The sequence below is a fragment of the Arabidopsis thaliana genome, assembly GCF_000001735.4.
Source record: "Arabidopsis thaliana chromosome 1 sequence".
Taxonomy (NCBI): domain Eukaryota; kingdom Viridiplantae; phylum Streptophyta; class Magnoliopsida; order Brassicales; family Brassicaceae; genus Arabidopsis; species Arabidopsis thaliana.
Window position 1 is genome coordinate 173,787 of NC_003070.9, and position 25,313 is coordinate 199,099.

At 36.2% G+C, this 25,313-nt stretch overlaps 7 protein-coding genes across 16 annotated transcripts; 5 read left to right on the forward strand and 2 right to left on the reverse strand.

Moving 5' to 3' along the window:
- The first annotated feature begins 1,919 nt into the window (after positions 1-1,919).
- ACS2 (1-amino-cyclopropane-1-carboxylate synthase 2) lies at positions 1,920-4,620 on the forward strand. Of its 2 annotated transcripts, NM_100030.4 has the most exons (4): positions 1,920-2,246; positions 2,421-2,552; positions 2,806-2,966; positions 3,239-4,620. In NM_100030.4, the coding sequence occupies exons 1-4, from the start codon at positions 2,076-2,078 to the stop codon at positions 4,263-4,265; spliced, it is 1,491 nt and encodes a 496-aa protein (NP_171655.1). In that variant the 5' UTR covers positions 1,920-2,075; the 3' UTR covers positions 4,266-4,620. The 2 variants fall into 2 exon arrangements, with proteins under 2 accessions (NP_171655.1, NP_849572.1); NM_179241.1 differs by lacking the exon at positions 1,920-2,246 and having other exon boundaries at positions 2,355-2,552; positions 3,239-4,614.
- Positions 4,621-6,230: 1,610 nt separating this feature from the next.
- Positions 6,231-8,963, reverse strand: AT1G01490 (Heavy metal transport/detoxification superfamily protein). 4 transcript variants are annotated; one of them, NM_001331276.1, is made up of 4 exons: positions 8,467-8,711; positions 7,808-8,349; positions 7,561-7,636; positions 6,232-7,066 (listed from the first exon to the last, which is right to left on the reverse strand). In NM_001331276.1, exons 2-4 carry the CDS (start codon positions 7,892-7,894, stop codon positions 6,615-6,617), a joined length of 615 nt encoding a protein of 204 aa, NP_001321839.1. In that variant the 5' UTR covers positions 7,895-8,349; positions 8,467-8,711; the 3' UTR covers positions 6,232-6,614. The 4 variants fall into 4 exon arrangements, with proteins under 4 accessions (NP_001321838.1, NP_001321839.1, NP_001030928.1 ...); NM_001035851.2 differs by having other exon boundaries at positions 6,270-7,066; positions 8,275-8,349; positions 8,467-8,963; NM_001331275.1 differs by having other exon boundaries at positions 6,231-7,066; positions 7,561-8,349; positions 8,467-8,748.
- Positions 8,964-11,246: 2,283 nt separating this feature from the next.
- On the forward strand, positions 11,247-13,349 carry AT1G01500 (Erythronate-4-phosphate dehydrogenase family protein). Its single transcript, NM_100032.4, has 2 exons — positions 11,247-12,223; positions 12,554-13,349. Exons 1-2 carry the CDS (start codon positions 11,474-11,476, stop codon positions 12,785-12,787), a joined length of 984 nt encoding a protein of 327 aa, NP_563628.1. The 5' UTR covers positions 11,247-11,473; the 3' UTR covers positions 12,788-13,349.
- A 9-nt stretch (positions 13,350-13,358) lies between these two features.
- AN (NAD(P)-binding Rossmann-fold superfamily protein) lies at positions 13,359-16,686 on the forward strand. The gene is made up of 7 exons (NM_100033.3): positions 13,359-14,036; positions 14,225-14,390; positions 14,498-14,628; positions 14,743-15,534; positions 15,631-15,678; positions 15,776-15,889; positions 15,979-16,686. The coding sequence occupies exons 1-7, from the start codon at positions 13,449-13,451 to the stop codon at positions 16,048-16,050; spliced, it is 1,911 nt and encodes a 636-aa protein (NP_563629.1). The 5' UTR covers positions 13,359-13,448; the 3' UTR covers positions 16,051-16,686.
- Positions 16,622-18,650, forward strand: ASG4 (Homeodomain-like superfamily protein). Of its 5 annotated transcripts, NM_100034.2 has the most exons (8): positions 16,622-17,042; positions 17,155-17,212; positions 17,352-17,472; positions 17,555-17,689; positions 17,793-17,906; positions 17,994-18,103; positions 18,181-18,240; positions 18,321-18,650. In NM_100034.2, exons 1-8 carry the CDS (start codon positions 16,810-16,812, stop codon positions 18,351-18,353), a joined length of 864 nt encoding a protein of 287 aa, NP_171659.1. In that variant the 5' UTR covers positions 16,622-16,809; the 3' UTR covers positions 18,354-18,650. The 5 variants fall into 5 exon arrangements, with proteins under 5 accessions (NP_171659.1, NP_001320249.1, NP_001320252.1 ...); NM_001331279.1 differs by having other exon boundaries at positions 17,994-18,240; NM_001331278.1 differs by having other exon boundaries at positions 18,181-18,650.
- A 197-nt stretch (positions 18,651-18,847) lies between these two features.
- On the reverse strand, positions 18,848-19,884 carry AGL28 (AGAMOUS-like 28). Its single transcript, NM_100035.3, has 2 exons — positions 19,565-19,884; positions 18,848-19,285 (listed from the first exon to the last, which is right to left on the reverse strand). The coding sequence occupies exons 1-2, from the start codon at positions 19,874-19,876 to the stop codon at positions 18,854-18,856; spliced, it is 744 nt and encodes a 247-aa protein (NP_171660.1). The 5' UTR covers positions 19,877-19,884; the 3' UTR covers positions 18,848-18,853.
- A 1,974-nt stretch (positions 19,885-21,858) lies between these two features.
- Positions 21,859-25,001, forward strand: AT1G01540 (Protein kinase superfamily protein). Of its 2 annotated transcripts, NM_100036.5 has the most exons (7): positions 21,859-22,756; positions 23,329-23,433; positions 23,514-23,636; positions 23,715-23,885; positions 23,989-24,118; positions 24,188-24,397; positions 24,481-25,001. In NM_100036.5, the coding sequence occupies exons 1-7, from the start codon at positions 22,194-22,196 to the stop codon at positions 24,595-24,597; spliced, it is 1,419 nt and encodes a 472-aa protein (NP_171661.1). In that variant the 5' UTR covers positions 21,859-22,193; the 3' UTR covers positions 24,598-25,001. The 2 variants fall into 2 exon arrangements, with proteins under 2 accessions (NP_171661.1, NP_849573.1); NM_179242.1 differs by having other exon boundaries at positions 22,026-22,756; positions 23,989-24,397; positions 24,481-24,849.
- Positions 25,002-25,313: the final 312 nt, after the last annotated feature.

The following is a 25,313-nucleotide window of genomic DNA, read 5'->3' on the forward strand; positions in this document are numbered from 1 at the left end:
ATTTTCAACGGCCGATTGTACTTTTTGGTTGCAAAATTTTACAAAACGGTACCTTTTGTTTTGTACATTTTAAAAATCAACTTATTATTTATTGGCATCTATAGTTAGGGAAAACGTTTCAATTGAACATGTACGTGTGCATAAATCAAAATTTTATTTAAAATATACAGATTCGCTTAAGGAGTATAATAACACTCCACGAACGAAATTGTTATGTATATATTACATATATAATTTGTAATCAGTGAATTAAGACATTCAAATAATTGAAATTAATTAAACTTTTACCAAGAAAATAAATTTGATAAATAATAATTGAAATTTTGGAATGATATCAAAACTGCCGAAAGCACATATGTCGGTGTTGGTAGTTGGCGGGCCAATTAGTATACGAATACGAACTCCTTGTTCGGTGTTTCTTTTACAAATTATTTTCTTTTATTCATAATCTATTTCTAATTCATTAGATGTTTCTTACCTGCATTTCATGAGAAACACATCCAAAAAAAAAAACTATTTACAAACAAAAAGTTCTTCTTAGACAAAATAATATATTCACAAAGCTACAATGTTTCCAAACTTGATAAGAGAATATTAGTTTAGGACTGTCTTTAATTATTGTTTACACAAGGGATTCGTAGGATCCCAAAAAACAATGGGTTCGTTGGTTTTGTTTGAAAGTGTAGATGTAACGACTCCAAATAGCCAAAAGTTGATATCTTCAGTCTATATTATTGAGATCTTATGTCCCCCCTGTAATTAATTTTTCCAGCAATGCGTGCTTAAAGAATATTGTTTGAGACTTTAGTTATTGTAATACGACATTAGTATAAGTAGAGCCAAAATCAGATTTTAATATCTTTAGTCTTAAGACATGAAACAAGATTAAGAAAATACCTTGTTTTCAAAGAAAACGGTTATAAAAAGGAGGATTTGAGTTTTTGACATTCAGACGATAAAAATTATGAACTAGGTCTAGTCACGTGGTCGACGCGTGAGAGTTTCCGGCGTGAACTGCAAGTAAAATCACGTAGAGCATGTGATTGACTTGACCAAAGAGTCCAAACCCACCAACTACAAAAAAAAATCAAGATATAAATAACTAACTCTCACTAGTCACTAATATAATTTTTCATTACAATTCATATATGATCTACTAACAATTGTTGTGGTTATACAAACAAAAAATTTATTTTTCGTAAGACGGAAATTTTGAAATCAAATTCCTCAACACTCAAATGAATATTCAGTAGTAGTTTATCAATGACTAGATTAGATATTTCTTAACGCCAGTCAAATTTTGGAATTATGTGGAGGACGTACGTTTATACATGTGCAGACTACAACATACCAAATGTTTTATTAAACCAAATTACAATGTTGCAAATTGGTCTATTCTTTTGAATAATCTGATACATTTTATCTCATAACTTTCTTCCTTTTTATTTGAATTCAATCAAATAATATTCTCCACATCCCCAACCTTCTTTTTTTTTTTGCATGACTAAGTAGTTTAAGGTCAACATTTTTCATAAGAAGTTGCTTAGAAATAGCCTTGGGTTCAAATAAAATACACATGATTTTCCCGTTTCCACCAATAAATCCCAATGGATTTTAATACTGAAACGGAAATCAATGCGAAACTATTGGAGTAAGACCAATTTATTCATCTTAATCTACCAAATTCGGATACGATATGTTTAATACAAGGGAGATTGATGCTAGCAAAACACAACCATCTTAATTTTTTTTTTTTTTTTTTAATTAGAAATTCCCTTCCCAAATGGTAATTCAATCGTAACAAAAGTACGTTTTGAAATATTGTTTTGGATGGAGATTTTTTCCTTGGTTCGCTTGTTACTTTTCACTTGTTTCATCAAATCCTAACTCCTTTTATTTTGGACCCCACATCAACTTTATTTGGTCTCCTCAAGGTTTCTGTTTCAACTCCTATATAAAAGCAAATAACTCATACGTTAATTAGTACACACCACAAAAACTTGTCATAAGATCAATATCGATACCCCCAAAAAAAAAAAAAAACAGCTACAAAGAAGTGAGAATTGACACAGCAAATGGGTCTTCCGGGAAAAAATAAAGGTGCAGTTTTGTCGAAGATAGCGACTAACAATCAACACGGAGAGAACTCAGAGTACTTTGATGGATGGAAAGCTTACGACAAAGATCCTTTTCATCTTTCCCGTAACCCCCATGGGATCATCCAAATGGGTCTTGCAGAGAATCAGGTACAGATTATATATAATCCAATAAATCATGTTATATGTTGTTGTCGTTGTGCATGAACTTCCATCTATTAGCTATTATATATGAACACGTATACACATCAAGCTAATACCTTTTTTTCTTCTTTTCAAGTCAAGTTAAATACTTAATAACACATTTTTCTAAACTTCTTACAGCTTTGCTTAGATTTGATCAAAGATTGGGTCAAAGAGAACCCAGAAGCTTCTATTTGCACCCTTGAAGGTATTCATCAGTTTAGCGACATCGCTAATTTCCAAGACTACCATGGTCTTAAGAAGTTTAGACAGGTACTATAAATCATTCATTATTCAGATATCTTGTAATCAGCTACGGACATATTAGAAAAACAATTTTTACATGGAAAGTTAATAACACCTCTAAACAATCAGTTGATATGATCTGCATAAGAAAAACAAATTCAGTCGTGGTTTTTTTTTTTTTTTTTTTTTTTTTTTTTTTTTTTTTGTTAAAGATTCGTGTTGCATTTAATTAGTAACTTATTTTATAAACTTATCCCTAATATAAATTTTGGAATTGAAGGCAATTGCACATTTCATGGGAAAAGCTAGAGGTGGAAGAGTGACTTTTGATCCGGAGAGGGTGGTTATGAGCGGAGGAGCCACCGGAGCCAATGAAACAATCATGTTCTGCCTTGCGGATCCCGGCGACGTTTTCCTCATTCCCTCCCCGTACTATGCCGCGTAAGCATTGTTAAAAACATTAATCACATTTTTAAGAGAAAATAGTACTAGTATATGATAATGGATAATGGTTAGGACAGATTTCATTAATGTTACTTTCACATACTTTTTTGGGGTTAACAAATTCTAAATCGAAATGAGTTATTAGTATCAAGTTTTGACTCTTTTGCCAAACTTTATCACACGTGTACGATATATCCATTCAATAGCGGTTTTAATTGAACGACAAGCTCTCATACGTGTGATAATTAATGATTTAATCCTTTCCGCAGATTTGATAGAGACTTGAGGTGGCGGACAGGTGTCGAGATAATCCCGGTTCCTTGTTCAAGCTCCGACAATTTCAAATTAACCGTTGACGCCGCGGAATGGGCTTATAAAAAAGCCCAAGAGTCCAATAAAAAAGTCAAAGGTCTGATTTTGACCAACCCATCAAATCCACTCGGTACAATGTTGGATAAGGACACACTCACGAACTTGGTCCGGTTTGTCACGAGGAAGAACATTCACCTAGTCGTCGACGAGATCTACGCCGCCACAGTCTTCGCCGGAGGAGATTTCGTGAGCGTTGCTGAGGTGGTCAATGATGTGGACATCTCCGAAGTCAACGTTGACTTGATTCACATTGTCTATAGTCTTTCTAAAGATATGGGACTTCCTGGTTTTAGAGTCGGGATAGTCTATTCTTTCAATGACTCGGTCGTGTCTTGCGCAAGAAAAATGTCAAGTTTCGGACTTGTTTCGTCTCAGACACAACTCATGCTTGCTTCGATGTTGTCCGATGATCAGTTTGTGGATAATTTTCTAATGGAAAGCTCGAGAAGGTTGGGGATAAGGCATAAAGTTTTTACCACGGGGATCAAGAAAGCAGATATTGCTTGTTTGACAAGCAACGCTGGTTTATTTGCGTGGATGGATTTGAGACATCTACTGAGAGATCGTAACTCGTTTGAATCTGAGATCGAGCTTTGGCATATAATCATCGATAGAGTTAAGCTCAATGTGTCTCCTGGCTCTTCCTTCCGTTGCACGGAACCTGGATGGTTTAGGATTTGCTTTGCCAACATGGACGATGATACTCTCCATGTGGCGCTTGGACGGATCCAAGATTTCGTGTCTAAGAACAAGAACAAGATCGTCGAGAAAGCATCTGAAAATGATCAGGTAATCCAGAACAAGAGTGCTAAAAAGCTGAAATGGACGCAGACCAATCTTCGACTAAGTTTCCGACGACTTTACGAGGATGGTCTCTCGTCTCCAGGGATAATGTCACCACACTCACCTCTTCTCCGAGCATGAAAATCTTAAGGCATAACGTCTGAGAGATTGGATTAACTCGTCCGCGTTTCACTCCGTGTTAATTAATCTTAAATTAGTAAGTGATTAAGTAAATGTTTTTTCTTTCATTGTAAGATTGGAATAATTCAATTTCGACATTAGGGTTGTTTTTGACGGCCAGCTTTTTTCCTGGGGTCAAATGGTAACTTTTAAGATTTTATGTGTTTGATTCTGTTTCTTTTTTCCGCTTAGGATTTTAATCGATGGATTGTCCTAGTGGTGCTGGTGTGTAGCATATATGCTTTTCTTATATGTTTTTGTGTGTAATAAATGAAACATTGTCTTTTGATAAGGATCACCAGAGTTTATTAGTTGGGGAGGTTGATAATGTTTTGTGAGTAATGGAGGATTTGTTAACCTAATTTATTCGATTTTTTCTAGAACCGCATTTTCTTGTTCGCCCAATACGTCACACGAGCATGCCAACATGCCTATCCTTTTTCTAAAATAATCATTATATGTACTAAATTGAACATCCGATTATACAGAGATATAATCAATAAATGCATGTTAAGTTTTATATCTTGGAATTTGCCTTAGCCTATCATATTGTGGGTGATGAAAGATTCATCAGCATTTCAGCTGCACCAAATATGATTAAATTCAACTTATTATTTTGTTACAAAGTGACAAATTTGCTTAGAATAATCAGCTATCAAACATGATGACGTCTCCATCAATTATTCAATAATCGTCAGCTTTCTTTCCCCTTTTTCTTTGTTAATGATAAACCGTCAGCTTGAATGTTATAGTATTTATTTTTGGTCCTCTTTTGGTAAACCATTAGCTATTATTTGATAAAATTTACAGATCTCAGATTGATAAATTTGTTACATATATTATATGCTACTACGACTTTGTTAGGTAATTAAGTGCTGATGGTAAGGCGTGCTTTGGGCCGCCTCTTAGCTGATATTGATACTACACACACGAACAAAAATATATATATATAAGACAAAAATCAAATTTGATACTTGGAAACAACGGTTTGATCCTTTTCACACAGAATAATATGTATCTGGATAATATATAGATATCTCTGTCTAATTATAATCATCGACATTATCGTCGTCATCATCAGTCACAAGTCACAACCAATTCATGATCATCAACAGTAGGTTACGAAACATGATCAAGTTATATATTTATTTTGTTTGGTAGAAAAAATGACATGGGCAAGTTTTTTTTTATATATATATAGTGAATCCTCTTTTTAATATTCAAGGGAACTTTTTTCTGTCTTGGATTTTGTTTTGACTCTAAATAATTCAATACGGCATAAATTGAAAATGATGAAATACCAAATTAAGTTTTCACATGCTCCTTTTAGGTGGCTACCTACCAAAATGTTTTTGACATTTGCATTTGGTTTGAGCCACAACTTGATCTATGACATTTACAATGCACTTGGTTACGTGAAGACTATTTTTAGTAATATATCTTTTAACAAAAAAAAAGATATATTTTCAATAATCTTTTGGTGTCGAAAAAGAAAGAAGTTTGTATGTGGCCGAGATACGGGCATTTTTATTCTTAAGTGGTTTCTAGATTTTTTATTTTTTTTGTTTAGAATAAATTTAGAACTTCACTTTATGCTATTATCCCCTGAAATACAGGTACATTTGTGAAGAAACTAAATAAAAATTAGAACAATTAAAAACGCTTTACCTTCTCCTCTTACAAAATTTCTAAAAGTGACTCATCAGATGATCATGAAGGCCATGCCCTTTCGCTTCGCGCAAAACAGAAGTAAAGATAAATTATCAAGTTTACAGCTGAAATGTTAATAAGCCGCCCAACAACATTTATTCACCTAAGCTAGCACCCACATACATTTAAAAATATATATATTGACCAGATTATGAAAAAACTTTGACAATAACATAGTTATGAAATATACATAACCTTAAGAAGAAGATGACCAGGTTATGAAATAGCAAAATCGAATAAAAACATTGCAGAACTATTGTTCGCAAAACTATTTTGCAATTTCGCCATTCCATTGGCTTCCGAAGAAGTATCAAGCTTTAAAAAGTTACACGACCAACGCATATATATAACACCATTATTTACAGAAAGTTACCTTCAAAGTGAAAAAATAAAATTCTAGTACTATCGACGATATATACACAAAACATATCATCGAAATCGATTTAAGGAAATAAAACTTCCCCGCATTATCGAGGAGACAAAAACATATCCGATCCCATCCGAAGTCTAAGATATATCCTTTGTTTCTTATTCTTCATCCTCATGACTATATATAGATCGGTCCATCTTTTCCCCAAAATATATCACATTATAAATATTTCAACATATAACGCAAGCATTAGGGTTTTCTTCGATGCTTTGGGCGTAGTAATACGTTGTTAGGTGAGGATTATATGCTTTATACGCCTTTACAAGTTCCAACACATGATCAGGTGGCGGCACAACTGGTTGCGGCTGCGCTTGTGGTTGATCTTTCTTCTCTCCTTCCTTCTTATCGCCACCTTCTTTCTTCTCTTCTTCCTTCTTCGGTGCTTCTCCTTCCTTTTTCCCTTCTTCTTTTGGAGCTTCTCCTTCTTTCTTTGGCGGCTCGCCACCACCTTCCTTCTTCGGCTCCTCCTTCTTCTCCTTTTCCGGCTCTTTCGCAGGTCCCACTAGTACGATATCCGTCATCGGCCAATACTTTCTTAGCTTACTTACTACATTTACCGGATCCACGGTTCCAATAACCGTCAATTTCTTCTCCTTCATGTCCATTGCAATGGAATCGATTCCTAAAAAAAATTAAGATGCAACTTGTAATTCACCAATAAGGAAAGTAAAACGCTTTGTTTGAATCAAACAAAAAAAACAATCTTTGACTTATTTGCTTGTTGATTTTGTTGACACCATATGATTTATCAACTGATGGGCACGTATTTCAAAGAAGCAATAGTGGCCTAGATTTGATTTTATTCTAAGAAATAAAACAATGAATTTCACAAATAAACAATAATTGAAATATTTGGAGCAATATTTTTTACCGTACTGTCACTATTGAAAAAGAGAGACACTTCTGTCAGAACAGCTCGTGATTGTTCATCAACATTAAAGAAATTTTTCACATTTTTTTCCCTCTGTTTACACCTACCTACCAAATCGGAGACTAAATCGGACCGGAAACCATTTATATAGAGGTGAGGTTTAGAAGTGAGAACTAAGCAAGAGATCTGCGACTTGTTTCTGATGACCAACATTGTATATAACAGGAGCATGGAAAAATGATTACCTGGGAGAGTAGAAACCGTTTTAAGGGCCTTTTGTTTTGCCCTATCGTCATGCAAATCCAGCTTTAACACAATTTTCTGCAAAATTATTACAAAAGATCAACAAGTTAGAATCATCAAGAGATGTGAACACCAAGATGACATAATCTTTGATTTTTGAGTTTTTTTCTATCCGGAAGAGGAGCAAGAAAAACAGAGATTTGCAGATTTTAAAGAAGATACCAAAAAGTTAATGATATGTGTACATACCACACACAGAGTGACGTGCATGTGTATTTGTGTGAACATATATAGTAGAGAAACAGAGTTTTGCAAAAGCAGAGGCATACTCATCATTCAATTTATGATTCTTGATTTGATTTTGTTAATAATTCACTGGTAACCTTAAAACGGTATTTCAGCCACACACAAAAAAATCATTAAAAATAAAAAGAAGAGTTTCGTTGCAATTAGGATCAGAATAAGTTAAAAAGTGAGATTCTTTAAGAAGAAAAAACTCCAAAAGAAGCAAATCACATGTAATAAACACTCGCACATGAAGTAATGCAAAAAGGAATAAATTCAGAGAGGTTCATTAATAACGAATAAACACAGAAAAAGGCTTTTTACTTTCGGATTCAAGAATCAAAATCTATTTTTTCTTATAGAAATTCTCTAATCCGAGGAATCAAATCTTGCATACGTGTAAAGAAAGAGAGAGAGAGAGAGAGATCGACCTTCATTGCTCTCAGCTTTTTATGTAACTTGAATGAATTCTCAAGAATTTGCAAAGAGATGTGAAAAAGATTTGTCTGTGAGTAAAAAGAGAGAGAGAGAGAAATGAGAATAAAGAAGAAGAAGAATGAAATAATAGGAAACTTATGAAGACGATAAGAGAGATTGGACACTGATCGTTATTAAAAAAATACCCAAATCCTGACAAATACTGGAGAGATTAATAGAGAGAAAGATGCATGCAGAGAGAGAGAGATCAGTAGTCTCTCAATAATGAATGAATGAATGAATGAATGGTACGAAAGAGAGAGAGAGAGAGCGACGAGAAGAGATCTCTTTGTTTTCGTCTTTGCTTGTATGCGCGTGAGATAAGGCGCGTGGTGTTGTGGCTCAGCGTCATTACTTTCGGTCCTTTGGTTTGTGTTTGTTTCCTTTTTTCTGACCCTTTGAAATTTCTTTCTCACCTTATCCACGTCATCTCTTCTTTTATTATCTAAATCGAATTCCTACTTTTTGATAAAATACGTTTTTCGTTTTTGTATTTTAAGGGACCAGAATATAGTAGTATGAGTTTGTTGTATTATACTACACCACTCGGGAGTATCAACGAATTTTGTCATTTTCATACAATGGTGTCCAGAGACTTATTACAACACCTTAATTAGGTATGCTTATCTAAACTTAATTCGAATCATTCAAATCATAATACTTTATATTTTAACTGTTATGTTTATCAGTCTATGCATCTAATTGGCTCTATATATATATATATATATCATTTATTTTACTTGGCACATGATAATATTATGTTTGGCTTCAGCCGAATAAAAACATGCTGTAGAAAAAATCTATTAAAGAATTTATCAAAAATAAAACTCAAATTTTTAATAGTTTTGTAAATGATTTTTGCTTTTGATCACCAATCCATCGATTAATACGAAATAAATATCTTTAGTTATAATATAAATGTTGGTTGTTTTTTGTTGGTAAAAACATACTGTAGGAAATAAATAATGTATACAATCATTAAGAAAATATTGAAACACTCAAATTGTCAATATTTCTTATTGCATTTTTATATATAAACTTCCATTCTATGATTGATTTATTTTCTCAAGTTATATGTATACGAAGTACGTTGTCTAATAATTGAGTCCTCGCTCCCACCATCGGTTTGCCAATCCTACACGAATTTGATTCTCTAAATAAAGACAAATAATATTCTCCAAGCCACACACAAAAAAAAAAAAAACATACATTAGTAGTGGGAAACAGCTGCATATTCCACGTGTTTGCCCACGTAGATTAATTATTATTTCTCTTTAATATTTGACGTCCACGAAATATATATACAAGTGGATTGTGTTTTTGGCTAGCGCGTGAGAACACGCAGCAAACTGCGAGTAGAGGAAACGAGACGTGATGAGATTTGTGTAAATCTGGGCCACTTAGAGTGGGATGTGGGACCTATTACTCTGATGTACAAATTCTATGTATTTTGTTATTATAAAAAAAGGCGGCTTAATAGTCAATTCTTACCCTTACGTTGATCGTACCATCCTCATCTTCTGATCTGGACCGTCGATTCTAAGCCTTCAGAGGACTTGCATTGCATGTAGTAATTTGGCGATGAATCAAAGAGTAAACACAATTTGACCTAAGTACTCATTTATTATTTTCTGGTAAACTTTGACAAAAAAAAAAAAAAAAAAAGAGAATTCTATAAAAACTTTTGCTTTATAGTTTGACCAAAATTGAAAATGCTCTATAAAAACATTTGAAGCTGCTACTAATGGAGTTGCTTGTTTTTGACAATTAAAGTCTATTTTTGTTAACTTTCAGTTTATTATCTAAAATATTTTTTTAATCTTATCTTAAAATTAAAGTGATGATGTTGCTACAATGCTACTTAAGAATATATCAGACAGTGTTTTTATATGTGGAAACACGTACAATTGGGGACAATATAGTTATCTTAACTATTTTAATTAGTTCACTATCATAATTGCACACTATATAATCTAAGGCAAAATAAAGCGTGTTATCAGTTAATTAACCTCTAAATAGTAAAAAAGTCCATCGTCAGCGTAAAATATGATTATGAATTAAATGTTAACTAAAAATTACGAAATGTATTAAAAAAGTAAAACCAATCTTACAATTGGAGGATCTAAAATACGATCAATATCATGCTACGTGGTGCAATTAAGTGACATAAAATCAACTAAGTAAACCTCCGACACGGATCTTGAGTTGCGGACATACACATGAATTGCAAAATCTTTATTTCAGCTAAACGTTAATTAAATATTGATGTCAGATTAATCTTATATATGAATGTTACTTTATGATTATATTCGCCTACCTAATTAAGTAATTAGAAAGTGAAATGACAAGCCCCAATCTTTTCGGTGTTAACAAAAAGAGGATGAAGAAGAAAACATTATAGCCGGCCTATAAATATATATCCAAAGTTAGTCCAATTTCTCCGACAAGATCTAAAATCGAACGGTGAGGAATCCTCCAAGGATAAAAGTTCAACAGCTGATAAATTTTCTCTTAAACCATTGAGAAAAAGAACATCTACTAAAGAATGTAATAGCTATGATTAAAATTAATAATTTCCGTACGGTCAATGACCCGAATGAGTAAAATGATGTTGCTTTCTGAATCATTATTTACTAAGATCTAAATGTGGTCTGCTTTTTACAATTATACAAAACTATATATATCCATAACTTTTTTGCAAAGAACCATATGTAGTTGACGAAAAAAAAAAGTGGTCTAACATGATTTGTAGCAATTGAGCTGAGTCCATATGATTTAAGCCCATTTAACGGACTGTGTGGAATTGATGGCCCAGTTATTAAACCTTTTTTGTTTGTGTGGAAAAAGCCAAAAAAAACTGTCACACGTGCGAATCTCACAGGTGAGGAGGGTATTTTATCCTGTCGGTTTCTTCTTCTTTGACCCCTCCGTAATTACCTCGTCTTCAATCAAATTATAATTTTTTGACCTTTTTTTACCTTCGAAAATATCTGAAACCCTCAAAAACCTAAACACAACAAACAAACAAACAAACAAAAAAGTTCCTGTTCGATTCCTCCTCTCATTCATTCTCTGCTTGTTCCTCAAATCCTTCAATTTTCTCATCAAATCCAGATTTGCGAATTTAGGTTTTCTTGAATCTAATCGTTCTCGATGATTTCGAAAGATCACCTTCATCATCTGGATCCTCTGGGTACAACCAAATCGTACCACATGAATACCTCCACCGTATCGCCGCCGTCTCCGGCATCATCAATTTCGTTGTCGCAATCGGCGTGGCTGGAGGTTCGTTTGTTCTACGTCCGTATCGCTCCTTGCGTCGTTGAGAACGTCCCTGACTTCCTCACCCTCCGTCACCCTCGTCGCGAAACCGGTGCTTCTCTTGAGGTTAACGGCGTTCGCGTTCCTTCGTCGCAGACGGCGTCGCTTAAACTCCGCCGTGACAGAGTCGACCGGGAATCGTCGGAGGTGACTTACGTGAGCACTGAGACCGTTCGCGTTACCGGATGCGTTGATTTCGAGGTTTATGATAACGAGGATATGGTCTTGTGTGGGAACCTAGATAGAATCGAAGGTGCTTGGAACAATGGAACTGTGAGTGATCCCAAGACTGGATGGGGCATGGATTGTTACATTGCTATGGGAAACGGACACGTGTCAGGTCCTTCTGCCTCTGTGTTTTTCCAGCCAAAGTTTGGAGTCTCGTCTCCGTCCGTCGAGGTTTATATAGCTGGTTGTTGTGGTGGTGTCCCGGTGATATTGACCAAGACGATTCAGGCGAGTCCGAGGAGGAAGGTGGCTAGGCACGTGACACTCGACGCTATCCCTGAGGATGAGGAAGTTGGCAAAGAGCAAGACATTGGTACCATTGGTGATGAATTGGCCCGTCAAAGCAAAGTACAGGTATGATTCTGATTTCACAATTCTCTGTTTGGTGATTGTCCAAGCCCTTAAGTTACGATTCTTAATAACTTGGGATTGAGATTTGAAAAGGTTGCTTCTTTCGTCTAGTTTTGTGAGTTATGAATGCTGTAGCAGATATTTAGTTATTAAGATCACTCGCAAGTTTCTGGTGAATTTAGCTCCTGCTTGAATGTTTTCTTTGACTCTACAGCTGAATTTGAAAATTGTAGAATTGTTGACTGATCAGAAATTGAGATATGGATATAGGTCAATAGACTCTCTTTGCACTTTTTTTGGTGCTTTATCTTGTTTGTCGTTTCGTTTATGCAGATGATGGAATCAGAAGTTGATGAATACGATGACTCAGATATGAAAATGGCACAGAGATATTACCCTGAAGGAATGTACGTTGATGAGGATGGTCAGCTCTCATGGTTCAATGCAGGAGTCAGAGTCGGAGTTGGGATAGGCCTTGGGATGTGTCTTGGTGTAGGCATTGGAGTTGGATTACTCATGCGTTCGTATCAAGCAACAACTAGTAACCTTCGTAGGAGGTTTCTCTGATCATCACCTACCATAAACTAAAAACCCACTTAGACATTTCGAGATCTACTAAGAATGTCGGTAACGTAGTGGGTTATAAAAGAGATAGAATTTTGGTAGATAGATGTATAGAGCTTTTGGTTTTCACCTGTTTGTGTCCTTTTGAATATATATATATATTCGGCTCTGTTCATATACTTTAGTAGCACAAAAGAGAGTTCCCATCTTGCTCCAGTCATGTTCTTTTGTTCTTTCTTTTCTCAAGTCTGTCTATGTCGTTGCTCTTGTGTAGAAAGAGATTTCGTGTTATTGTTGTTGTTGTCAAACGCTGGAGTTTGTCTTTCGGTTTCTGGTCAGGAAATAATGTGGAATAGGGAATGTACATGTTTCACCTGTATTCAGTATCTGTTTGCAATTAGTAAATTAAATTATTACAACAAGCCAAGTGGAAGACGGCGTCGTTTATCATAAATGTCAAACCGATGACGTCTTATCGGGGGAGCATGAGCATTGGACTAAAAAATTATTGTCAATTTGTTTAAATTGTATTTTGGGCCCTGAAAATTATTATAAATGAAATTTAGCCCCTTAATTTTGTAAGAGTTTACAACATTGAACCCTAAATCATTATGTTCCCAAAATCAAAATTTCACTCCTCGAGAGTAGCGAGAAGAAGGAGGAGATGAGCAAGATCCGTTCGTCTGCGACAATGCCACATCGCGACCAGCCGTCACCGGCGTCGCCTCACGTCGTTACACTCAACTGTATAGAGGATTGTGCGCTCGAGCAAGACTCCCTCGCCGGCGTTGCTGGTGTCGAATACGTCCCGCTCAGCCGCATCGCCGATGGTAAGATCGAGTCCGCCACCGCCGTTCTCCTCCATTCCCTCGCGTATCTTCCACGAGCAGCTCAACGCCGACTCCGTCCTCACCAGCTCATTCTCTGCCTTGGCTCTGCTGATCGCGCTGTCGATTCGACTCTCGCCGCCGACCTAGGTCTCCGACTTGTCCATGTAGATACTTCACGAGCCGAGGAAATCGCGGATACCGTCATGGCGCTCATCCTTGGACTCCTTCGACGGACGCATTTACTCTCGCGACACGCTCTATCGGCGTCTGGTTGGCTCGGATCGCTTCAGCCTCTTTGCCGGGGAATGAGACGGTGCCGTGGTATGGTTTTGGGTATCGTTGGCAGATCTGTATCGGCTCGGTATTTAGCTAGTAGAAGCTTGGCTTTCAAGATGAGTGTGCTCTACTTCGATGTCCCAGAGGTATGTTTGTTGGCAATGTCTCGCTAAGCTTTTAATATCTTAGTGTAAACTGACTCTTTAGGGACCAAAAAAAGTGCTGAGTTCTTAGCTACTACATTCCTAAACTGCTTACTATGATGGCTCTCTTTCAAGTTCCTCTCCCTTGGATGTTATATTTGTTGTCAATAGTTGCGTTTGCGTCTGTTCAGGGAGATGAAGAACGAATCAGGCCCTCGAGATTCCCACGTGCTGCTCGAAGAATGGATACATTGAATGATCTTCTAGCAGCAAGTGATGTCATTTCGCTACATTGTGCATTAACAAATGACACGGTTCAGATACTCAATGCAGAGTGTTTGCAGCATATAAAACCTGGTATGAGTTTTCTTGTCAAATGAAATTTGATTCTCCATGAATGTGAATTGAAGATGAACTTCTGCTTTCTCGCATTCCCTTCAATTCTGGTTGATTTTATGTATTAGGGGCTTTTCTTGTAAATACTGGAAGCTGCCAGCTGTTGGATGATTGTGCTGTGAAACAACTTCTAATTGATGGCACTATAGCTGGCTGCGCCCTTGACGGTGCTGAAGGTCCACAATGGATGGAAGCATGGGTATGACTTTCTTTTCCAGTGACTAAACTTCACATTTGCGCCTGCCTATTCTCTTGTTTCATCATCTTCTTCTGTTGTTTATCCTGCATCCATTATATCTTGTTTTCATTGCAGGTGAAGGAAATGCCAAATGTGTTAATTCTACCTCGCAGTGCAGATTACAGTGAGGAAGTATGGATGGAGATAAGGGAGAAGGCTATCTCTATCTTGCATTCATTTTTCTTAGATGGTGTAATTCCAAGTAACACTGTTTCTGATGAGGAAGTTGAGGAAAGTGAAGCAAGTGAAGAAGAAGAACAATCACCTAGCAAACACGAGAAATTAGCAATAGTGGAATCCACCAGTAGGCAACAGGGAGAAAGTACTCTCACCAGCACTGAGATCGTACGTAGAGAGGCTAGTGAGTTAAAAGAATCTCTGAGCCCTGGTCAGCAACACGTTTCTCAAAATACTGCCGTAAAACCTGAAGGAAGACGTAGCAGATCCGGTAAGAAAGCCAAAAAGAGACATTCACAGCAAAAATACATGCAAAAAACGGATGGTTCCTCAGGGTTAAATGAAGAAAGTACTTCACGAAGAGATGATATTGCTATGAGTGACACAGAAGAAGTATTAAGTTCCAGTTCTAGATGTGCTTCTCCTGAAGATTCCAGAAGTAGGAAAACACCTCTTGAAGTAATGCAAGAGTCTTCCCCAAATCAGCTTGTAATGTCAAGTAAGAAGTTCATTGGAAAGTCAAGTGAGCTACTGAAAGATGGATATGTAGTAGCCTTGTATGCGAAAGACCTCTCGGGCCTCCACGTTTCCAGGCAAAGAACGAAAAACGGTGGCTGGTTCCTCGATACTTTGTCCAATGTATCCAAACGAGATCCTGCTGCACAATTCATTATCGCATACAGAAACAAGGTAAACCTTTTTCTCTCTCTTACTTTTCATTTATCTTGCTTACAATGCCAGATAGACCATTATAAATTGGTTTTGGTGCATGAACTTGTTTTCCAGGACACTGTTGGTCTGAGATCATTTGCTGCTGGTGGGAAGTTACTGCAGGTAGCTCTTACATTAGAGAGTGTTACTTCCATTGGTAACTCAATGTTGCTCTTATGGAATCTAAAAGTGGTTGTGTCATGGGTGTGTGTGTGTGCAGATCAATAGAAGAATGGAGTTTGTGTTTGCTAGCCATAGTTTTGACGTGTGGGAGAGTTGGAGTCTAGAAGGTTCTCTGGACGAATGTCGGCTTGTTAACTGCAGGAATTCCTCTGTAAGTCTCTGTCCTTACAGAAAATGGCCCGAAATTGAAAAACCCTACTTCTTGGAAAACAGAAATAATTTGTGTAATGAATGTTGCAGGCGGTGTTGGACGTTCGTGTGGAGATATTGGCAATGGTAGGAGACGATGGTATCACACGTTGGATCGATTAAAAAGAAAAACAGAGTCTCTCCATTTGTGAGTTTCTCTCTTTTAATTACTTTTGTTACTTTAACATCCTTAGGATTCACAGACGAAAAACAGAGACACCCAATTTTTGTGTTTCGAGACTGTGTCGTGTGTTGTGTAGTTGGTATCAACCAACTTATATCTGTAATCATTGTTTCTTTTTATTTATTCTCGGTTTGCAGAAACATCCGATGAGCTTGTCTTAGAGGGACGTTTGTTGTTGTTTTCTGGGTCTGGTCGTGATGAACTCGAAAGCATTGTGTGTTTGGTTAGTAGTTTGAAATAGGTGTGTGTATTGTATTTGTATATGCTGCGTTTGTGTTTTAGAGATCATCGTACATAAAACACATCATCGTACATAACTAAAATTTGAGCTAAACTACAAAAGAAAGTAACCTTCATTTTTAGTCGAACCAGGCCCCAGCTAGGCAGCTATCTCGTAAATAAGATTGCTGGCTTACGATCGTATTCCACGTGGCAATTTATGTGCCGTGGATTTAAATTTGTACGTGGCATGAGTGTTAGGAGAATGTCCACATGGCTTGTAGTTGTTAGTCCCACGCTCTGAACCAGAGCAACCGGCTCCTTACACGTGTTCGGCTTAAATCCATTTTTCGAATGAGATTACACTTCTAACCTTGTCTCCCTCTCCCGCTTATACCACCACCACTCTCACACAAGTCTCTCAAGTCACAAACTCTGTTTCAAACCAAAAGGGAACTTTGTGTGTGTTGTCGAGTTTTATGGTGACTGTAAACCCTAGCCAAGCTCATTGTTTGCCTATGAAAATGAGTCTACCGGGTTTCAATACTCTTCCCCACACGGCAACAACGATACCGGTTTCCATACGGAGCAATAGGACGATGTCGTTTTTTGAGGATCCAACAAAGAAGGTTAGAAAGCCTTACACTATCACCAAATCTAGAGAGAACTGGACGGAGCAAGAACACGACAAGTTCCTTGAAGCCCTTCATCTGTATGTTGACACGGATTTCACTTCTCTGCCTTCATTTATCTGATTAATGATATATAGAATCTTTGAGATTTGTTCTTCTTCTTCTGATATGATCATGTCTATTTGATTGCAGATTTGACCGGGATTGGAAGAAAATAAAGGCCTTTGTTGGATCAAAAACAGTGATACAGGTAATCAATCAAACATATGCATTCCATACTTTTGTCTGAAGTTACATATAAGTAATTTTATGAACTCTGTTCTTTGGGGTGGAATTGGAGATATAAGTTCTATGTATGTTGGATAGTAACTAGAATATTGGTTTTGTAGATACGAAGCCACGCACAGAAGTACTTTCTCAAAGTTCAGAAGAATGGGACTAAAGAACATCTCCCACCTCCTCGACCAAAGAGGAAAGCCAATCACCCATATCCACAAAAAGCTCCTAAATGTGGCAACCTTAAACCTTTTATCTTTCTACTTCCGCTTTTGTTACTTTATCTCATTTTCTCATGGTTATGTTTTTGATGCAGTTACTCTTTCTTCTTCAAACGCATTATTTCAACATGACTACTTATACAACACTAATTCACATCCGGTGATTAGCACCACCCGTAAGCATGGATTAGTGCATTGCGATGTTAGTATACCAAGTTCTGTTATCAAAGGTAAAATATGTGCTTAAGTTTGCTGTGTGGACTAATGTAATAATCTGAAGATATTGCTTGTTTGAGTTGTTAATAATGTGGGGTAATGAATTTGTGATTGTAGAGGAATTTGGTGTCTCAGAGAACTGTTGCAGCACTAGTAGTAGTAGAGATAAGCAGAGGACTAGAATCGTTACAGAGACAAATGACCAAGAAAGTTGTGGAAAGCCACATAGAGGTAACAATTTTGCTTGAGATTCCTGACTTTGTGATATTCATATACTGATTATGAGTTTGTTTGTTTGATGTTGGTTTTTCAATTCAGTGGCGCCAAATTTCGCTGAAGTTTACAATTTTATAGGAAGTGTGTTTGATCCTAAAACAACAGGTCATGTCAAGAGATTAAAGGAAATGGATCCAATAAATCTTGAGACGGTATGAAAACCAATAACTCTGCACATGAACATGTCTTGATTTGAAAACTAACGTTTACACGGTTTTTTGTTCAACAGGTTCTCTTACTGATGAAAAATTTATCTGTAAACCTGACGAGTCCCGAGTTTGATGAACAAGTAAGAGCTAGTCGACTCTTTGTTACATTTTGACTCTTGAGAATATTGAAGAGTAAACAAATTTTCTCTGTTTATTACAGCGGAAGTTGATATCATCTTACAACGCCAGTTAGAACTAAACGATAGAGAGAAGTCTCTAATGGTAGTCTCATGGGATATGAATGAATGAACCGGTTGTACATATAAGTCTCAATAGTTTAGAACGTCTTAGAAGACAGATAAAGCCTGTGTAGAAAGTCACTAGCTTTTTTGTAATATTCAGTTGTTGCTTAGGTTTTTATACGGAATGGACTAATGACATAACTAGTTTTGAAAATTACTTCAGATAAAGCCTGTGTAGAAAGTCACTAGCTTTTTTGTAATATTCAGTTGTTGCTTAGGTTTTTATACGGAATGGACTAATGACATAATATGAAACTTCATATAGCTTACTCATATTCCACAAGAAAATGATATAAAGCTACAAGACAAAGTATAACGAAAAGAAACAAGAAACTAGTTGACTCGAGACTTAATTAAAAGCCCGACAACAACAACAACAACAAACAAAAACAAAACAAAAAGCAGAACAAACTATTGGAGACTTAAAAAGTCACACAACGAGAGAGATAGACTAATAGTAACGAGCCCAATACTGAGGATGGACTTGTTTAACCTCCTGGTTTTGGAGTTGGTAACTGTTGTACCCAGCTGGTGTGCGATTCATAACATTAAATCCAAACGGCAGTGTTGGAGCAGAAGTAGAGTTTCCGTTTTGATCAAAGAAACCATGGTTTGTGGAGATATTACCACCACTAACAGCTGCTGGAGCAGCAACATTGCTAGAACTTCCAACATAGAAGTTTAGGTTTCTATGATGAAGTTGAGCGACTTTTTCATCAACTTCCTTCTTCAAAGCTTCAAGATCACATTTCATGGAAGTTGATTGAGCTAAGTTGAGTTCTGTTGGAGAGTTCCTCCACCACTTCTCAGCGTCCTTGTTCTCTCTTTCATTTTGGACTATTGACTGCTTGGTCTCTTGTTCTTTTTCTTTTTCAGCCATCACCTAAGATAAAATTGTATTTTAAACAATTAATTTCATGAATAATGAATGTGTAAAGAAAATCCGTGAATCCATGACTATGACTTAAACAAAAATTGAACCCACCAAAATTTTCATTCTTAATTTACTTTGTTGAGGAAATAAATATGCAAAGGAGGTTTACCATTTCTTTTACAAATCAAAAACAAATTGTGAAACACTTATATAATAATTTTTTATCTAAATTGAAAAATAAAAGAGAGAAGAAATAAAGATTAGATAATGCCAAAACTTAAAACTTACCTCAGTTAAAGACTCATTGAGCATTTGAATACGGAGCTTTGTGCGGCTTTCAGCAAAGTTTGTGTTGTTGTGTCTTATAACACGCCCTAAAGAGTGGTCAAGTAACTTGTTAACATTTGGATGACCAAAAGAGTATGCTTTTCCCGAGGGTGAAAACACGATTATCGCAATTTCCGCGTCACATAAGGTGCAAAGTTCACTGCCTTTTTTGAAAAGACCAGATCTTCTTTTTGAAAACGTAACTTGAAGGTTTGATTCGTTGGTCATTTTTACCAACTCTATTTTTCTACGACCAAGATTCTTTCTCGCCATTTTCGAGATGTTTTGAACAGAAAAAGAAAAGCGAGTTGATTATATTAGAGATAATAGGTATTTGTATTTATAGACTAAATTTTACAAAATATGTTTTGAGCATTGAAAGAAAATATTTTTTTCTATAGTGATTTATAAGAAACAAAATTATGAATTACCACTCTAGGAGTATATATTGGTTTACAAATTTCGTCAATAAAAGGTATACAATATTCTATTTTATCTCCAACATTATCATTTTTTAAAGTTTACAGCCTGTCAATTTTTTAAAATATGGGAAGGATATCCACAATTTTCTTAAAAAATATTTTCCATGTGTTTATTTTCCACTATTTTTCTATAATCAATATCCTTTTTGATCTTTTATATTTATTTTAAGTGTTCAAATTTTTTATATAAAATTCATATAGTGTATATATGAAATATTATGTCCAACTTACTTTTGTTTTTATAGAGCAAATTGACAAAATAATATGATTGAAAGTTGATAAATGACATGATTGAAATTTTATGTCCGACTTTCCAAGATTTTATTTAAGTAAATAGTTGTTTTGATATTTTAATTGATCGCTGACTTTTCAAAAAAAAAGTTGTGATAATTAAATTAGATTTAATATGTGATACACAATTTGTTATATCATCTCTGAATATAGTATACTTTTACACAATTTGTTTTGGGCCGTGATTAATATAGCCCATGATCGTTACCTAATGGGCTATGTTTCTCTGCCTCTAATTGCTTGTTATACATGATGATGATATATTGATAATCTATAACCTATATACCTCTCCTGAAAAACGAATTTTTAAAAATGTATACACTTCTCATGTTTCTTGTTATATCTTTTTCCTTCTTGTTACAATTTATCGGTGGGAATCAAATCTGATTGGGTTCCTTTTTTTGGTCGGTAATGGTATTCAATAGTCAAGTATGTAAAAGATTCTAGCATATAGATTACAAGTCTTAAGCCCAACAAGGAACCAAACTAAAACTGATTAGGGAAAACTAAGTAAGATTCTATAAGCTAGAGTTTGTACAAAAACAAATTCTAGCCCAGGTAATGAAATATCCAAATGCAAAAGACAACATTTATTAGCTCAGAATCTACTTTTAAAAAAGCCCAAATACCACATATCATAAGCTTGCACTTCCAAACGACTCTAAAGTCTAAAGTCTAAACCAACCATCGCCGCTGATCATTGACTTATTGGCATACTACAAAATTTACTTGTTTGGAGCAATAATGGGTTTTCTCTTTTAGCCCCACCTAAACCCTTTTTAGGAGGAAACCTAGATTATACGTGGCCACACTAAATATTATTCTCTCATTAATTGCTCTACTTTTAAGAGCCAACCAAACTTTTTGAAGACACAAATATTATGAAATAGTAATACATTTGACCTCCGAAGTTTCAACGAATGATCTACACAATCCATCGTGTCAAAGATACAATTTTTTTATCCACCATTAAAACTGTAACAATACAACATTACTCATAACATTGACTTTCAGGATAATCAGGCTCTTCATCACCTTGACTTGCAGTTTCAGTCTTTTTATCTACTTACTGCATATATGATATGAGAAATCCGATTTGTGTGTTAATGTGACATAAACAAAAAAAAATGTTCTTCCTATATATATAACAAATATTTTTTATGAACAAACCAATAATAATGTGTATCAGAAGCAAACAAATGATTTTTTGGTGCACTCATGTTCCCATAACAAAAGTGATTAGTTTCTCATAAAGTAAACTCAATAATTATTCCATGAGTATGTTTATATCCATATAAAATTTGCAATTAAATAATCAAACGTCAAGGTTCAATTATAGTCAAAACAAGAACGAAAAACTAACCAATGTGTAATCCACAGATTGGTTAATTGCACTGAACCGTACCTTATCATACCACCCCAACGGCTATCGACATCGATTTATTACCAAAAAACTCCTCAAAACTATATAAAAGACTCTACTATCTTCCACTTTCCATAAAAGGGTAAAATAGACATTTCGGGTAACCTTCTCTCACCGTCACCACACATGCAATTACACTCAGACAGGAACTCAAAAAGACAGCTCATTCAATTACATCAACACAGATCACTCCAAAGCCTTTCTCTTTAAATTCGTTATCGTTTTTTTTATTTTATCAATTTAATCTTTTTATTTGTTTTGTTCTTCCTCGATTCAACACTCGATGCTGTGACAAAGCCCAGATTTTGGCCGGAAAGTTTTGTGTGTTTCCGGCGAAGAATGCGAAGAAACCGGAAGAATCTGTAACGGAATCTAAGCTAAAAGTTAAAGTACGATGTCGGTGTACGACGCTGCTTTCCTTAATACAGAGCTTTCGAAACCGACATCGATTTTTGGTCTCCGGCTATGGGTCGTGATCGGAATCTTACTTGGATCTCTAATTGTCATCGCACTCTTTCTTCTCTCCCTCTGCTTAACTTCTCGCCGGAAAAATCGAAAGCCGAGAGCCGATTTCGCCTCCGCCGCCATCGCTACACCGCCGATTTCAAAGGAGATTAAAGAGATCGTTCCGGCGCAGAATCAGTCTGTTCCGGCGGAGATCCAGGTCGATATCGGGAAGATCGAGCATCGAGTGGTGTTTTCAGATCGAGTGTCGAGTGGTGAGAGTAGAGGAACAGCGAGTGCAAGTGAAACGGCGTCGTATTCCGGTAGCGGGAATTGTGGGCCGGAGGTGTCGCATCTTGGATGGGGCCGATGGTATACTCTGAGAGAGCTTGAAGCGGCCACGAATGGGCTTTGTGAAGAGAATGTAATCGGAGAAGGTGGTTACGGGATTGTGTATCGTGGCATTTTAACTGATGGAACCAAAGTCGCCGTCAAGAACTTGCTTAACAATAGGTACTTCCAAATCTTCAATTTTGATTCTAAAGATTGGTCCTTTTACTCTGTTTCTCAATTTGAGTTTTAGGTATTCTTTGATTTTGTATTGGTTTCATTCTAAATATTCATCCTTTACTCAACTTCTAGATAAGGGATTTAGGTATTCTCAAATTTCCGATTTGATTCCTTTACTCGTTTCTAGATTGGGGTTTTAGGAATTACCAGTTGGGGGTTTTGCAATTTGCGTAATCAAAGAATTTTATTTGTTGTATTGCTTGGTATTGAAGTTTGTCTCTGTTTCTCTACCTCGTCATGTAATGTGCTTAGATCCATTAAGTAAATGCTTGTGGATATTTATGTAGATGGTTAAGAGTGATCGTGATCAGAGTCCTTCTCTTATTTAACTGCATTGCCTGTGAGTTGTGGTCCTGAAGGTTGTTGTTATTATTGAATTCTATGTATGTATAGATTATGTCATTGGTCTCATGTGGTTTTTATGGGTAACGTCTTTACTAATAATAGCACTATGCTTCTGGATTTTGATCTATGTGATCTGTAACATTTCTAGTTGGTGTGTCTTTGATTGCCAGGGGTCAAGCAGAGAAGGAATTCAAAGTAGAAGTGGAAGTCATTGGGCGAGTACGACACAAGAATCTTGTTAGGCTTTTAGGGTATTGCGTGGAAGGTGCATACAGGTATATATACCGCTGCTCGTATCTCTTTTCCGGTGTTACAAAAGCGATGTCGTGACCTAATGCTGGGTTCGTTACTATAGGATGCTCGTGTATGACTTTGTCGACAATGGTAATTTGGAGCAATGGATTCACGGTGATGTTGGCGATGTCAGCCCGCTAACTTGGGATATACGTATGAATATTATACTGGGGATGGCCAAAGGGTAAGTCTGGAATAGCTTTTGAGTTGTCCTCTATGTTTATAAGCTATTGTTGTGTGTAAACCTTTGTTATATCTGTAGATTGGCGTATCTACACGAGGGTCTTGAGCCAAAAGTTGTTCATCGGGATATTAAATCAAGCAATATCTTACTTGATCGCCAATGGAATGCTAAGGTTTCGGATTTTGGACTTGCTAAGCTCTTGGGGTCTGAGAGCAGTTATGTGACTACTCGTGTGATGGGAACTTTCGGGTAAACTATTAAACTCATTAACTCTCTCCTGCAATCTGCAAGGCAGTCTTTAGGAATGTGAATATTAGGAAATAACTTTTACTTTGTGGGTTGATTTGTTTAGTTATGTAGCACCAGAATACGCTTGCACCGGAATGTTAAACGAGAAGAGTGATATCTATAGCTTCGGAATACTAATCATGGAGATAATCACTGGAAGAAACCCGGTTGATTATAGTCGGCCTCAAGGAGAGGTATTTGATAAGCATATTCAATCCTCTCTATGTTTTTGTAAATGGTCTTACTATGTGTCGTGGCTGTAGACAAATCTAGTGGATTGGCTTAAATCAATGGTGGGAAACCGAAGATCAGAAGAAGTTGTTGATCCGAAAATACCCGAACCACCATCCTCAAAGGCTCTTAAACGAGTGTTGCTTGTAGCTTTGCGTTGTGTGGATCCTGATGCGAACAAGAGACCTAAAATGGGTCATATCATACATATGCTTGAAGCCGAAGATCTACTCTATCGCGATGTATACAAAACAATTTGCCTTTACGTTTTTACATTTCTTTAAGAGTTTGAAACATGTCTAAAGCTGGGATAATATTTTTGCAGGAACGCCGAACAACAAGGGACCATGGAAGCCGCGAGAGACAAGAGACAGCTGTGGTTGCTGCCGGTAGTGAAAGTGGTGAGAGCGGTTCACGGCATCATCAGCAAAAGCAAAGATGAAAAAAGAGAGTCACTTGGGTTAAGTGATTTCCACACGACCATTATATTTCATTTTTTTTTCCGGTATATTATTGTCTCACTTACATAATATTTTCATTCTTTGGCTCTTCGAGTCTTGGCCTTACGAAATTAACATTCTTCTTCTTTGTAACCTTTTGTCAACGATCACATTCACATGTCACTTATTAGATATTGTAATATGTAATGTTTGGACCGACGTCGAAGCATAAGCAGGTGATTGGTCGATGGATCAAACTTATCGCTTTGGACGAAATGGACCACAATGATTCTTTTTTAGCTCACGTGATCGTGTTTCCAAACAATTTTTTATCATAAATCATCTCGATTATGGATGGACCTAGTTGTTGGTTATCATCTTGAAAATTTCCAAGTTGCAAGAATTTAATAAACCAGTCGAGTATTAAAATTATAATCAAACATGGGTAACTTGCTTGTCTCGTTAACACAAGATAAGTGCACACTTGTCTCAACCGACGACCGGAATCTATATTCACGTGTAGGAGGAAAACTTAGACTCAAGGACAACAATTTTGCCTAAATAAAAACTGTAGAAAGTAAGATTATGAATACATATACACTTGTACAAGTCATTCCGTTTTATGATACATTGCTATATCTTAAAGAAAAATTAAACCATTTTGTGTACGAGGAGAAAGAGTAAAATATGTGTGTTTGTATTGCGTACACAAACGTCA